This window comes from Coregonus lavaretus, assembly GCF_964263955.1.
Source record: "Coregonus lavaretus genome assembly, chromosome: 13".
NCBI classification, from domain to species: domain Eukaryota; kingdom Metazoa; phylum Chordata; class Actinopteri; order Salmoniformes; family Salmonidae; genus Coregonus; species Coregonus lavaretus.
In genome coordinates this window covers 45,414,349-45,429,615 of record NC_140000.1, presented here as the reverse complement: position 1 = coordinate 45,429,615, position 15,267 = coordinate 45,414,349, and the positions used below count along the sequence as shown (strand labels likewise).

The 15,267-nt window shown below is 41.3% G+C and overlaps 3 protein-coding genes across 4 annotated transcripts; 2 read left to right on the top strand and 1 right to left on the bottom strand.

Annotated features, from left to right (window-relative positions):
- Window positions 1-1,519: 1,519 nt before the first annotated feature.
- Window positions 1,520-6,398, top strand: LOC311139212 (V-type proton ATPase subunit E 1-like). 2 transcript variants are annotated; one of them, XM_084174118.1, is made up of 10 exons: window positions 1,520-1,579; window positions 1,716-1,777; window positions 2,457-2,522; window positions 3,020-3,129; window positions 3,413-3,479; window positions 3,558-3,647; window positions 3,998-4,066; window positions 4,181-4,275; window positions 4,440-4,527; window positions 5,140-6,398. In XM_084174118.1, the coding sequence occupies exons 2-10, from the start codon at window positions 1,745-1,747 to the stop codon at window positions 5,200-5,202; spliced, it is 681 nt and encodes a 226-aa protein (XP_084030244.1). In that variant the 5' UTR covers window positions 1,520-1,579; window positions 1,716-1,744; the 3' UTR covers window positions 5,203-6,398. The 2 variants fall into 2 exon arrangements, with proteins under 2 accessions (XP_084030244.1, XP_084030243.1); XM_084174117.1 differs by having other exon boundaries at window positions 1,527-1,612.
- A 657-nt stretch (window positions 6,399-7,055) lies between these two features.
- Window positions 7,056-9,899, top strand: LOC311139121 (adenosine deaminase 2-A-like; the record flags this gene model as incomplete). The annotated part of the gene is made up of 9 exons (XM_084174012.1): window positions 7,056-7,431; window positions 7,551-7,770; window positions 7,899-8,109; window positions 8,260-8,387; window positions 8,528-8,618; window positions 8,785-8,893; window positions 9,019-9,176; window positions 9,376-9,578; window positions 9,800-9,899. The coding sequence occupies 9 exons, from the start codon at window positions 7,056-7,058 to the stop codon at window positions 9,897-9,899; spliced, it is 1,596 nt and encodes a 531-aa protein (XP_084030138.1).
- Window positions 9,900-10,244: 345 nt separating this feature from the next.
- Window positions 10,245-14,757, bottom strand: LOC311140717 (putative polypeptide N-acetylgalactosaminyltransferase 8; the record flags this gene model as incomplete). Its single annotated transcript, XM_084175902.1, has 11 exons — window positions 10,245-10,379; window positions 10,551-10,715; window positions 10,871-10,966; window positions 11,224-11,361; window positions 11,626-11,811; window positions 12,414-12,528; window positions 12,731-12,928; window positions 13,015-13,198; window positions 13,338-13,504; window positions 13,744-13,990; window positions 14,565-14,757. The coding sequence occupies 11 exons, from the start codon at window positions 14,755-14,757 to the stop codon at window positions 10,245-10,247; spliced, it is 1,824 nt and encodes a 607-aa protein (XP_084032028.1).
- Between the last annotated feature and the right edge of the window lie 510 nt (window positions 14,758-15,267).

Sequence of the window (15,267 nt, the reverse complement as noted above, 5' to 3'; positions counted from 1 at the left end):
CATTCAGAAAGTATTCATACTCCTTGACTCATTCCACATTTTGTTGTGTTACAGCCTGAATTCAAAATGGATTAAATTGATTTGTTTTCTCACCCATCTACACACAATACCCCATAAAGACAAAGTGAAAACATGTTTTTAGAAATTTTTGCAAATGTATTGAAAATGAAATACAGAAATATCTAATTTACATAAGTATTCACACCCCTGGGTCAATACATGTTACAATCTTCTTTGGCAGCGATTACAGCTGAGTCTTTCTGGGTAAGTCTCTAAGAGCTTTGCACACCTGGATTGTACAATATTTGCGAATAATTATTTTAAAAATTAGTTAAGCTCTGTCAAGTTGGTTGTTGATCATTGCTAGACAGCCATTTTCAAGTCTTGCCATAGATTTTCAAGCCGATTTAAGTAAAAACTGTAACGAGGCCCCTCAGGAACATTCCATGTCATCGTGGTAAGCAACTCCAGTGTATATTTGGCCTTATGTTTTTTACCTGTTTGTTTTTTTACCTGTGCTCTATTCTGTTTCTTTTAATCCTAAAAAGCTCCCTAGTCCTTGCCGATGACAGGCATACCCATAACATAATGCAGCCACCACCATGCTTGAAAATATGGATAGTACTCAGGGATGTGTTTTGTTGGATTTGCCCCAAACATAACACTTTGTATTCAGTACAAAATGTTAATTTCTTTGCCACATTCTTTGCAGTTTTACTTTAGTGCCTTATTGCAAACAGGATGCATGTTTTGGAATATTTTTATTCTGTATGTGCTTCCTTCTTTTCACTCTGTCATTTAGGTTAGTAATGTGTAGTAACTACAATGTTGATCCATCCTCAGTTTTCTCCTATCACAGCCATTAAACTCTATAAGAGTTTCAAGTCACCATTGGCCTCGTGGTGAAATCCCTGAGCGGTTTCCTTCCTCTCCGGCAACTGAGTTAGGAAGGACGCCTGTATCTTTGTAGTGACTTCACCTTGCTCAAAGGGATATTCAATGTCAGCTTTTTTAAATTTTGACCCGTCTACCAATAGGTGCCTTTCTGTGCGAGGCATTGGAAAACCTCCCTGGTCTTTGTGGAATCTGTGTTTGAAATTCACTGTGAATGACTACCTCTTCTCTATATCCCACACATACAATTATATGTGTGACTTGTTAAGCAAATGTTTACTCCTGAACTTATTTAGACTTATCATAACAAAGGGGCTGAATACTTACTTTAATACTTAAGTATATTTAAAACCAAATACTTTTAGACATTTACTCAAGTAGTATTTTGCTGGGTGACTTTCACATTTACTTGAGTCATTTTCTATTAAGGCATCTTTACTTTTACTCAAGTATGACAATTGGGTACTTTTTCCACCACTCTTTATTATATATTTTACAAATGTCTCCACTGCACTCACTCGTTTCTGTTAATATATAACCCTAACCTAACGTAGCAGGCATGATATACAGTACCAGTGGGTCTGCTCATCACACATCTTATTGGTGGGTGAGACCGGAAGTAAACATCATGTGACGTGGAAAATCAGCTGATCCAGCGTAGACATCTTTAGTCACGACTACAACGGTTAATTCATACATTCCTAGCTGTATTTCACTGGTATTTCATTAATTGCTTGATACATCGCACTAAAGGATTTACAATATTGTAAAGCAGGTTGCATTTATTGTATTGAAATCACGGTGTTTATCTTTTCTTCAAGGAAACAGAATATCCTAGACTGCTGCAACCATGGCGCTCAGCGATGCCGACGTTCAGAAGCAGGTATTGCAATTACAGCCTTTTAACCTTCACCCTCTATCCATCTAAATGTCCAATTATAAATGATTGCAACAGTATATTTGTAAGGAGCAGAATTGTGATTGTATCATGCCAACGTTGTCATTGAAAAATATCTAAAATACTACTACTAAAATACAATCACAATGTCTAGTATGATTAGGACGTTTAATTGTTGATAAATTGAATTTAGACATCTAATTGCAAAATACATTTACTCAGTGTTGTATTTGTGAGGGCGAGATGCAATATATGGTCACATGATGGGAAAACCCATGGTCAGCTGAGGAACTTGAGTGATCCTATGTCTGGGTGTCTTGTCTCACCAATCCTTCTCATGCACTGTATATGAAGTATAATTGATTAGGAGGCTTCATAATTACAGTTCCCTCTGTGGTTTATGGTTTAGAAACATTGTTTTGTTAGATGAACATTACAGGGACAATTATGAAACAGAAATTTAAGCTAAACACCAGGCAGACATTCCACACCACATGGTGGAACCAAAAGACACAAGTTAATTAATGTACAGGGCAATGAAGCTTCCTAAGTCTGCCTCTTGACTTTCTTCAGTATAAAACATGACTTGGAAAGCATGCCTAATGTGGTGAGTCTTTTACTGTCAACTCCTCTCAAATTCACACTGTTCTATCCCCCTGTATAGATCAAACACATGATGGCCTTCATTGAGCAGGAGGCCAATGAGAAGGCAGAGGAAATTGATGCCAAGGTACAGTGCTCATTCACAAGTGACTGTCATAGTTCAGCACACACAAATCCAGTGTGTGTTTTCAGCACACACAACCTCAAAAGATTTGCATAGGCACATTCAACTGAAATGAGATAGCATAATCACTCCTAAGACATAATGAGAATTGACTAAATGAAAGCAAGCATTTTAGTTGTCCCCTTAACAATTCTACTGGTTCAATTCTTCTTAAAATGTATCCTCCGTAGTGAGGAAATTACCCTACCGTCATAAAGATAGGGCCTCCTCATTGCGTACTGGTCCTCTGTAGCTCAATTGGTAGAGCATGGCGCTTGTAACGCCAGGGTAGTGGGTTTGATCCTCAGGACCACCCATACGTAAAAATGTATGCACACATGACTGTAAGTCGCTTTGGATAAAAGCGTCTGCTAAATGGCTTATTATTATATTATTATTATTATTATTATTATTATTATTATTATTATTTTACTCTGAGTGACATGTGTCTCCCCCTGCAGGCGGAAGAGGAGTTCAACATCGAGAAGGGCCGTCTGGTGCAGACCCAGAGGTTGAAGATCATGGAGTATTACGAGAAGAAAGAGAAGCAGATCGAGCAGCAGAAGAAAATGTAAGTCACTCTTTTTCTTTGCAGCTCAGGAAGTGTTGCTGCTAGTCTCTCAGCTCCCTCAGAGACTTCCTCAATCTCTTTTTTCTTTTCTCTAAAGAGGAATTTGTCTGATGCGCAACTTCCTTTTAAATCTTTTATATTTGAAATTTGAAGTCACATCCAACAGCTCCTCCATTGTAAGAAGCACAGTATATGTTACATTAGCTATAGCTTACACCTGCTTGGACTTGTAATGTGGTCCTGTGTCACAGGCTCTTGTTAACTTGCCTCTCTTCCTCTACAGTCAAATGTCTAACCTGATGAACCAGGCTCGTCTTAAGGTGTTGAAGGCTCGCGACGACATGATTTCAGTAAGTGGCATGATGTTCTACTACAGCAACGCATTCTATGTAAATAATAGGCTAACCCCTCTCAATGTGTGCACTCAGGAAATGTTGAGCGAGGCGCGTCAACGGCTGGCCAACATAGCCAAGGACCCAGCCAGGTACCCAGCACTGATGGATGGGCTGGTTCTGCAGGTGGGGCCTTTTCTTTCTACCATTGTGTACAATAAAGTTGGGGGTATTCAATACTATAATCGCGTTAAGTTAAAATGGAAATAATAAAATACTTGTCACTGACACGGGTTTAGTGTTTTATACAGAACATTAATAGACAAGAACAGCTCAAGGAGAACTACAACGCTGAGAGAAACAGAGACCTATTACTATAGGACTACATTCATAAATTACATTACATTCAGTAGTGTCTATCAGTTACACGCATATACATAGGCCTACAAGTTATTTAGGTCAAAGGCGTTGTAAGGTGTTTTTTTATTTAAAGCAAATGTTTTTCATGTGTCTGTTGCTCTGCTGTTGAATATCAGGGTTTCTATCAGCTTCTTGAGACCAAAGTGACCATCCGCTGTCGTAAACAGGACTTGCAGGTGGTTCAGGTCAGAATTAACTCTTTCACTCTATCCTAACAGTTAAATGTTGTTCAAGTGTATTTCTTTGTATGCTGGGTTGATGCATGATTCATATGATGTTTATGTTGAATTCCTATTCAGGCGGCTATTCAGAAGACCATTCCCATCTATAAAGCAGCAGTGAAGAACAATATTGAGGTTCGCATCGACCAGGACAACTTCCTGTCCCCAGAGATGTAAGAGGACAATCCCTTGTCTCAATGTGAACCCATTCATTTCAGATAGGTTTTACTTTGAATTAGTATTGATTGATTAACACGACGTCATTGAAAAAAAATTGACTAAGGTGTCAGTCAAGGGTTCATGAGTTAATTCAAAGATGTTTGTGTGTCTCCTTCAGTTCTGGAGGTATTGAGATCTACAACGCTAATGGGAAGATCAAGGTGTCCAACACCCTAGAGAGCAGACTGGACCTCATGGCTCAGCAGGTAAGGACACAGGGACATTCTCACAGGAACTATAGTGGCGCCCATGTACTCCTGAGTGGCGCAGTGGTCTAAGGCACTGCATCGCAGTGCTAACTGTGCCACTAGAGATCCTGGTTCGAATCCAGGCTCTGTCGCAGCCGGCCGCGACCGGGAGACCCATGGGGCGGCGCACAATTGGCCCAGCGTCGTCCAGGGTAGGGGAGGGAATGGCCGGCAGGGATGTAGCTCAGTTGATAGAGCATGGCGTTTGCAACGCCAGGGTTGTGGGTTCAATTCCCACGGGGGACCAGTATAAAAAAAAAAAAAAAAAAAAAATATGTATTCACTAACTGTAAGTCGCTCTGGATAAGAGCGTCTGCTAAATGACTGAAATGTAAATGTAAATGTACTATGAACAGCTAGCACATCTAGTTAATGGACTATATAAACAACCAACAGTGTGAATATCCTCACATAAAGCTATCGGCTTAACAAAACTCTTCAGATGTATACGCTGTGTGAAGTTTTGCACATGATTGTACTGCAAATTCTCAGATATAGTTTGGCCCCTTACTCTGTGGTTTTTCATGAGGTTCAGCTTGACACTAATCCAGTGTCTGTCTTTCTGCTCAGATGATGCCTGAGGTTCGAGTGGCTCTTTTTGGTCAGAACCAGAACCGCAAGTTTCTGGACTGAGTGTCGCCATCCATCGTCTTGAAGAGGAGTTATTTATTTTTGTTGTGTGAAAGTTACCATTCCTGTGTCTGTGAGAAGAATTCAAAAAATGCTGTTAAAAATCGAAAAGAAACCGTTTGTCGTATTGTTGTATTTCTGTGCATCTTGGGACAGTATAAAAGTTGAACTTCATTGCAGATGTGAGTAGGAGGAGGTACTTTTGCACAGTGATAATGGATCTGCTGCTCCCCCTGGGGATCTTGGTTTACACACCGCGGTCATCTTTATTATGATTGGCTGGACAGTAATCATTTCAGACTGATTGGATCAGACTGCATGAGAGAAATAGAGTACCACAGTATGAGTCATAATACCCATAAAACCTAGCGGTCAAACAGGGAAATGGTTCCAATCGTTTTTCCACCATTCATTTTTCCCATAGGTGATTTTAGAAACACTTAAAATAAGGGCTGTGTTTCGTGTAGGCTTACCCTGGCGTGACGTTTTGATAACCGTGTAAATATCTCTAGGACAAGGTCACTTTCATCAATGTATTTACCCCCCCAAAATAAAATGCTAATGTGGCTATAATAAAGAACTACTACAAATGCCATGATGATCTGGACGAAACTGCCGAATCGAGGCAAAGGTAAGAATCTCTAGCATTTTCAGATCTGAGAGTAAATGGAGCTGAATATATTGATAAAAGTCACCTTGTCCGAGAGAGATTTACATGGTTATCAAAACATCACCCCAGGGTAAGCCTACACAAAACACAGCCCTTATTGTAAGTGTTTCTAAAATTCCCTACAGGAAAAATTGATGGTCGAAAAATTATTGGAACCATTTCACTGTTTGACTGCTAGGTTTTATGGGTATTATGACACCTCCACTGTGGGGCTCTATTGTAACTGATGCATCTTGTATCAGTTCCTTATTTAATCTAATAACATCTTCCTCTCATGAAAATATAAATTACATGGAGCATTGACTCACCCATAGCTATTTGCTCCCATCTATCACAATTAAAAGGAAGTGATGCGGGAAAAACATTGAAGACCAACTATGTCCTTATTGAATCCAATTAATGTATTGATGTTATGTCTTTGCTGTTGTATCATGAAACAGAAGGAAGGGGGATGTTGTCATTCCGTAAGGTGCTCTGTATGTATATGAGGATTGAAATGCATATTAAATTATACGTATGGTTATGTGTTTATTTTTTGCTTTATGTTGTTCATTTTGAGTCAAGATTTCCATCTGAAGAGGTTATATCGTGACAATATGTTCTAAAGTATAAATCGATAGTATCAGTTGCCAGCTCTTTTTGACCTACACATTTTTCTCTATCAGATTGTAATACAATGCATTTTTTTTCGACAAAGGAGTTGCACTATAGTCTCTTGTTATTTATTCAATTGAATCATCCATGGTCCCTCCAGAGAATCTCATGACATGCTACATTTTTGGGCTGCATTCTGCTGACTAGCAACAGCCATTAAGTAAGTGGGCATAACACAATGGTATTGTGAGCCCGTCAACTCAGACTAAATAGCATAGTACAGGGGTAGTTTATTGAGAAAGGTTTACACACTTGAGAAGGAAAGTGTGAATAAGGGAATAATACCTCACTTCTGTTGCTTCTCATTTGTAAGTATGCTTTATTTTATTAATGTAAATGTTGGTTGCATTCAATTGTATGATTCAAATTGTATGATTATCTGAACGTTCCTGTTCAGGGCTTAGAAAGGAACTAGCAGCATCAGCGTATAGGTTTACGGTAGTACCTTATGTTCTAAATTAAAATGTGTCCTAAATTACTATCTCTGAAAAACTCTGTGTTCATTGTTGAATTAAGTCTAGCATTTAGTTCAATGAGTGGCCTCTTCAAGAAGGATTTCCACAGCCACTTCCAATCTCCAATGACACTGCAGGACAAGATGGTTTTCCCCTCTAGAGGGAGCTATACCATCACCCTCCAGTTGGCAGTTGTGATGTGCTGTGTGACTGTATGTGGCGGGACCCCTGACCCCCGTCAGAGGGAGACGATGATGCGCCAGGAGTCCTCCAGGCAGACAGGGGGCCGTGTGCAGCTGACAGAGGCAGAGCAGTGGCTCGACGCACACCTTCACAAGCTAAAAGAACAAGAGATGGCTGCGGCCCAGTTCCCTCCTGCCATTCACTTCTTCAAGGCACGGCCCCTCATCCATAAGAGCCCCATCTTTAACCTGCTGCAAAGGATGCCCAAAGGTAAGACAGTAATACAGTCCCACTGCCCTAGTGCAGCTGAGGAGCACCTTGGCTCACCTTACAAATATGTTTACCATCAATTTAACTACGGTTAGTATATTCTCTATGCTGGGTCACAGGGGCAGCCCTCCACATCCACAGCTCATCTCTGGTGAGTGTTGATTGGCTGGTGAAGAACATCACATACAGGCCCCATTGTTACATCTGCTTCACATGGGGCAGGTCTGTACGGTTCGTCTTCTCTAGTCGCCGGCCCTTCCCTACCTGGGACTGCCTCTACTGGCAACTGTTGAAGACCTTGAGAGCCAACATGGTGGATCCTACAGACTTTGACAGCAGGTAGTCCACTATATCATCAGAGCCAAGCAATACAAATAGGCGCCTATGAATGAACACATGTAGTAGCAAAAAGACAACTTTCTTATTCATGGAAGGGTAGTTTATTGCCTTTTTTGATGTTTTTCCAGCTTGATGCAGAACCTCACACTGTTCACTGATGATCCAAACACTACCTACCCGAGCCAGGACGCAGTGTGGGAGAGGTTTGAGATGGCATTTGTGGCCATAGCTGGGCTGGTCACCTACGCTCCTGTGTTTAAAGACTTTCTCTACAAGGGCTTAGAACAGCTGTTTGATGACAACATCATGTACCTGGAACTAAGAACTGGACTATCAAGGGTTAGTACTGTGGGCCTTAATCGGAAGTATAACGGGCAATGTAGTGGGCTGGAATTACATGTTACCTAGGCTATATGAGATACCTAGACATTTCTTTTTCAAGGGTTTTTGGTGATGTTTTAAACTGTTTTTATTCTGCACATCCTGCAGACATATGAGCTGGATGGAAGCATCCATGATAAAGCCTGGTCCCTGAGGACTTATCAGGAAGTCACTCAACAGTTTGTGGCTGAACACCCTGGCTTTCTGGGAGCTCGACTCATCATTTCCGTCCATAGGTACAGTACAGACATGGGTTCAAATACTATTTATAATCATTTTGGACACTCTAGCTGTGCTTGATTGAGCTTGCCTGTTGCAATGAAAACAGTAGAATTATGATTTCTGATGATTGGCTCTGCCCTTGTGTGCACCTTAGGGTTCTGAGTGTGTCTGATGTCAAAGCGGCTGTAAAAGAGGCCATTCAGATGCAGAAGGATTTCCCAGAGTTAGTTGCAGGATTCGACCTGGTGAGAATTCTCTTGAGGGGTAGAACCAATCATATGCCCTCTCATTACTGAAAATCAATACACAAATATACCATTTCATGATTTATTACAATGTTTACGTAATTATTTATTACATTGCATCTATTTGACAGACATTGTAAAATCAACTGTTCTTTTGTGGTTTTAGGTTGGCAGGGAGGACAGGGGAAGACCTCTCTGGTTCTTCAGGGAGGCCTTATCTCTACCTGCAGAGCTTGGAGTCATGCTGCAATACTTCTTTCATGCAGGAGAGACTGGCAAGTATAGGATGATTGATTAAAACAATTGTGTAATGAACAAAAACAAATCTACGGTATATACACATTATTGTGATGCACTTACAGTATAACGTGTGTGTGTGCGCACATTCATACTTGCGCAGACCAGATGGGCACTGAAGTGGATGAAAACATTCTAGATGCCCTAATGTTCAACACCACACGTATTGGGCATGGGTACACCTTGGCACACCACCCACTGGCAAAGGAGCTCTCCAGGAAGGGAAACGTGGCCGTGGAAGTATGCCCCATCTCAAACCAGGTAAATGCCACATTGTCTGTCAGTACTCATCATAATATTCCCATTGGTTAAATAAAAAAGCAGTACTGTAGGGTATTTCAGTTTGGGGACAATAAAGTTAATCTGAACTGAAACTCTAAATATCTCTGGTTCAGTTGTCTTTAGTCCACTGAGTTAAACCAGTGCTGATGTCCCTGAATCCCTGTGTGTCTATGACCAGGTGCTGAAGCTGGTGTCTGACCTAAGGAACCACCCTGCAGCTGTGCTGATGTCTGAGGGCCACCCCATAGTGGTCAGCTCTGATGACCCGTCCCTGTTTGGGACCACTGGGCTCTCCTATGACTTCTATGAGGTGTTTGTGGGCATCGGTGGCTTGAGGGCTAACCTGGGCACTCTCAAGGAGCTGGCCATCAACTCCATGAGGTGAGGTCAAGAGTTGTTTGGAGAATTAAAATGAAATAGTATTTCATGTATCTCTATGGTATTACCTCTGTTTGCTCTGGATACTAACTGTTTAATCTCTCATGACAGAATTAACATAGCTAGCTAGCGTATGGGTGATTGAGTTCGGAGATTACCAACTGCTTAATTTGTAGTCGTGAAAAGTGTTTGAGAAAGTTGTTGTTATATGTCCTCTACCGTAGATATAGCTCACTGCCATCACAGCTGAAGGAGAGGGGGCTGGCCATGTGGCAGAGGACGTGGGATAAGTTCATCTCTGAGAACTCATATAGAAATCCCTGAGAAGTCGAGGACGGGACTTCTTCAAAACCACACTGATGTCAACTCATCTCTATATGATGTCAATGCAGACAAATATTATATGACCCTCTTTGGTGAAAATCTACAGTGAATCAATAACAAACCACAAATGAGCGTAAATACAAGAATTATATTTATTATTTCTTTGCATTTACATTCAGGACCAAGGAAAACACAGCTCAATAGCATGCCACATTCTGTCCCCAATCAACAGCTCACTAAGATCACACAGTCATCTCACTGATGACCACCGATTGGCTTTTCAAAGCATGATAACTCATATAGTCCTGCTGTATTGTCTCTGCTAGGCCTAACTATCTCAGTGTTTTAGAAGTCTTTTATCAGATTCTGTATTTTCCAGTGCTGCCCACTGCACTCCTGAATGATGAGCTGGTAGTAGGTGTCGTCCCCTGGGGCAATCTCCAGACATTTCTTTGTCTGTCTGTTCTGGATGGCTTTTCCCTGTAAAATGTAAAACACAGTCTACTGTACAACATACCACAATAAAAACCACTAAAAAGTAAATTACAGTTCTTTTAGCCATGGTTTTGGGCATGTTGCCTTTGAAATTCCCTATTTCAATATGCTTATTAGTATACATTTTCCTATTTTACAGAGTGTTGTAATCCTCACCTGTTGAAAGTCCCAGAGCATGTGGAATCCCTTCTGCTTGGCCACCTTGCACTCATACAGTCCTGGGGTTCGAGTGCCAGTGTCCACCAGACAACGATTACTGTCGTACTTATGGGACCTGATGCCTCCAACGTAGATCTCCCCGCTGGCTCGATAATAACAGTTCTGGACAGAGAGGATAGATATTTTCGCTTTTCTGAGTCTGTGGTATTGACAATATTTTGCATTGTGGTATGGGTTGAATCCCAGGTCTGCCATGGGATGGACCATATTATACATGTAGTTAAATAAAAAAAATACTAAGCAATGATTCTACAAACCTGTGGACCATAATAATGGCATCCATATAAAATAGGTGTGTTCCCTGGAAATGGGCCTTGATCTATACAGAGATCCGTCTTCAGATCATTGACCAGCTGTTGATTTTATAGACAGAGATTAAACGGTTATAAAAGTGTAGATTATTATCCTGGTACAGTGTATATACATACAGTATAGAAAATGAATGTGTTATGTCAAGTATGAATGTATTTATAGATATAAAGTGGGTAGTGTCTTGGTCGCGTAGTTGAATGAATTAATGAATAGTACATAATAGAACAGCAGACTGTGTGTGTGTGTGTGTGTGTGTGTGTGTGTGCAGAACAATGATAAATGTTTCAGCATCACTCACAGCTCCATAACCAAGCAAGTCACCCAGGGGGTCTAACATGGGATACACGTTGTCCAGATACCACTGGAAGGGCTTGCAGTTCAGCCTCTTTCTCAACTTCTTCCTCTCTGAAACATCCCCAATGTCTATGCCATGGTCCTGTGGTGAGAAAGAGGAAGATTTCTAAATCAGAAACACAGGCCATGTGAACAATCCACCTATTATCCATTTTTTGTTTACCTCCATCATTTCATATAGATCCTATGATCTTTATTATGGCATTGAGTAATAAACAGTTTTCATAATATTTACTGTCTAGTCTACTTCTTTTCAAACACAAAGCATGCATAACAGCGATTATTGTTATTCTATAGGAGCAGTTGAACAAAACCTACTTTTTGAATGGTTTGTTCTGTACAGTACCTTCAGTGGGAGGTTCCAGGCGATGTTGACATTCTGTTTGTATTCATCCATCCAGACCTCAGCCACTCTCAGAGCATTCCTCTTCATTGTAATGCTCAGATCGGGGAGATAGGGTTTATGGGCCCTCTCGATGTGGGCTATTTTAGAACAAGGTATAACCTCAACACTTCCACCACACAGCCACACCTAGATAAACCAAACACCAAGAGAGAAGGAAGAGTTTATAGATATGGACTGAAGTGTCTGGATGTAGATTGGTTTGTGCAAACTGAATGACTCAAGAACAGAAAGTAATTCTGCAAAAACAAGTCCGCTTTGATTTCAAACATTCATTTAGAAACTGTAGCAGAGGGGCTTACCCGGATGCACAGTTCAACATTTTCGGAGTAAATAATTTTCCTCATCTCTCCGCCACCTCTACACAACAAATGATGTATAACTCAAGACCTCTGAATTCTAACCACAGTCTGTTGCATCCGAGGTCATCGTGAGGTCAATTCCGTCTCCAGCACTTTTAATGCAGGGGCAAACAGAGCATGACCTTATTTATTAGCCTCAATCACTGTTTGCATTTGTTTTTTAAAAGTTGATTAATAAGGTTTGATCTGCTTTGGAGGATTACCTTGAAGTACATATGTAAAAGTAAACAATGTGGAAAACTTTGGAACATAGAAGTTGATAGATCCAAACTGAACACATTTGTGCATCAAGCAACAGTATACAGGATTAAAGAACATTCTAAAATGATTATGGGCAATATTTTATTGATTTCATCTAAAGGAGCTTACCCGGATGCCCAGTTCAACATTTTCACCTCCATAGATCTTCATACCACCATCGAGAGCACCAATTTCCCCAAAAAACAGCCGATCAACCACTAGTATGCCCATAATGGAGGGGCTCCTGACAAACATACAGTACAAATCATGGTCATTTCTACACTGGGAGAAGTGACATTCATTTTAATGAATAGATAACGCAAAATAATAATCCAGGTGTAAATATTAGGTGAGATTTACGACCCAATGCTGTGCTTTCCTTATCGCCTATTCAAACAGACTTGTGAAACTGGACTATCATCCTATGATGAAATCATGAAACTCACTTTCCTGGCTGTGACTCGTCTTTCAAGGCGTACCACTCAGGTCTGAAGGGCTCGTACATACACCACAGGGCCCAGTCAAAGGTGTCTGCAGCAGGTCCATAACGTGTGACTGTCAAGTCATCGAAATTGACTTTGTCAAACACCGGTGTCAACACCAACGTGCGGTCCTCCTTTATCCGAGCTAACAGAGGCTCCGCCCTGTTCACACAAACACAGACTGAAAATACCATGTTGGGAGGAGGGATTCAAAAGCATATTTTATAACAAAAAAACATTTAGACTACCATTCCACATGGACCTCTATGTGGGCATCCAAGATGGCTACCACATCTCCTTCAGCTTCCCTCCACCCTGAGAGGCGGGCCTGTGTGAGACCGAGCTGCTCTGAGTGTCTCACTCTCTTCACCAGGCCCGGACGCTCTTCTTGGATGAAGCTGATGTAGACGTCCAACTTCTCCTTTAGATCCTCTGTGAAAGCAGAAACTTGCAAATCAGTGAAACACAACAAAAGTTGAAAGCCACACCTTTCAGTCAAAGTTCAATCTAAATGTTAACAAATATACTTTCAAATGTTTCTATGCGTAGAGAAAAGACCAATTAGGCAAACCATTGGAGCTGTGGTCATCCACCAGTATGATGTCTTTGAGCAGGCGTTGGGGGGTCTTGTCTATGATGCTGCGGACGGCTCTCTTGATGATGGACAGGGCCTCGTCCAAGTAGATCAACACCACGCTGATGGTGGGCAGGTCATGGGGGTACTGGTGATTAGCACACCTAACAGGCACAACAAAAACATTTGGTCTTGCTCATATCATTAATTCACTTCACCAAAGCTGCGGGTTCACTCTTAAAGTTATTGTCAATTTCAATGTTATTCATCAAACTGCATTAAAAGTGCTGGAGATGGAATTGACCTCAGATGACCTCGGATGCAACAGACTGTGGTTAGAATTCAGAAGTCTTGAGTTATACATCATTTATTGTGTGGAGGAGAGATGAGGAAAATTATTTACTTAGGATCGCGAGTATCAGGGATTTCCCTGTTCAGGGGTAGTCTGTCACTCAGGAAGGCGTTGTATCCATACGTCTGAAACAGCCCCTCTGCCTCTTTCTGCTCCTCCTCTGAGAGCTCGTCACCCCAGCTTGTAAACAGAGCTGAGTTGGGGTACAACTTCTTCACCACCTTCCTCTCCTTCTTGACCTCGGGAGCCTTCACAGCCTGCCCCTCTTTCAGACTGATCCCTTCGTTGATTGTCTTCACTGTGGACACACGTCAGCTGTTCATCAAACTGTAATAAGTGTGTTAAGGCTGCCAGAATCAACATGAGTCACCCCTTTTCATACAAACGGAGCATGACCTTATTTACATAGCTTCAGTAACTGTTTGCATGTGTGTTTAAAAAAAAAAAAGTTGATTAATAATGTTTGATCTACCTTGGAGAATAGTTTTTTGTAATAGTAAACAATGTGGCAAACTTTGGCACACAGAAGTTGGTGAATCAAATGTTGTGCAATAAGCAACAGTGTACAGGATTAAATAACAATCTAAAATGATTATGAGCATATTTAATTTAATTTAATATTTTATTAGTTTATTTAATTGAGAACAAATTCCCTTTTACAATCATCACTGTTTAGTTTGAAATAACTTCCTGGGATCAACTCTACATGTAGGCTCAGGCTAGATTCTAATGTGTTCTCAAATCCTCCCCTCTAACTCTGCCCTACCATCTAGAACAGTGGCAGACTGTAGTCCAGGTACAGTGTGTGGACAGAGCTACTGGCATTTCTCTTCCAGGTAAGTCACAGTTAAATGAAGGAGATTGAGACTTACCCAGCTTCTCGATGTGAGCTTCCATCTTCTCCAGCCTCTTGAGCATGTCCTGGCCCCTGACTGAGTCATTCTGATGGGCCCTCTGCAGTCTCTCCCCATGAGAATGAACCTCCTGCTTAATGGATGTGATGTAGAGTATTCCAGCAGCCATGGCCAGCAAAGGGGCCAGCCCTCGGACCCAACCTAGCCTCATCGTCCCTCTGTGTGTGAGTGCTCAGCCTGGGGATACAGACAGGACGGCCTTCCTCTCTCACAGAGATCCAGGCTCGCTGAAAGGAGGGAGGGGTGATGTAATAGGAATTTCCAGGTGAACAAGAGAAGAGCAGTTGCAGATAGTCATTCAAAAATCTATTTAGTTTATTACAAGTTGCAACAGGGAGAAACCTCCATCCCAGAAGCAGAGATAATGTCTAACTGGCCTTCTCTGAGAACGCCCTTATATCCTATTCAGCGTACAACTGTTCCGTAAACACCAGCCCGAGAGGCTTGTAGGAAGTCAAAACAGAAGCCAGTGACTTTGTCAGCTGCTACAGAATAACATTGTTTCACACAATACAATAATAATCAGTGTATCCTCTGTCCTTGTACCTCCAGTCTGGCGTCAACCATATCAGCAGTTATGAGTTTAATCCATAACATACAGCCTCTAGTCTAGTGCCAATCAACCCGAGTGTTACAAACAGAACACTGGAAATCTCGTGTA

Coding starts and splice junctions, on each gene's coding strand:
- LOC311139212 (XM_084174118.1), top strand. CDS start 1,745: ATGGCGCTCAGCGATGCCGACGTTCAGAAGCAG. Junction 3,480..3,557: donor CTCGCGACGACATGATTTCA/GTAAGTGGCATG, acceptor GTGTGCACTCAG/GAAATGTTGAGCGAGGCGCG. Junction 4,067..4,180: donor AGGACTTGCAGGTGGTTCAG/GTCAGAATTAAC, acceptor ATTCCTATTCAG/GCGGCTATTCAGAAGACCAT.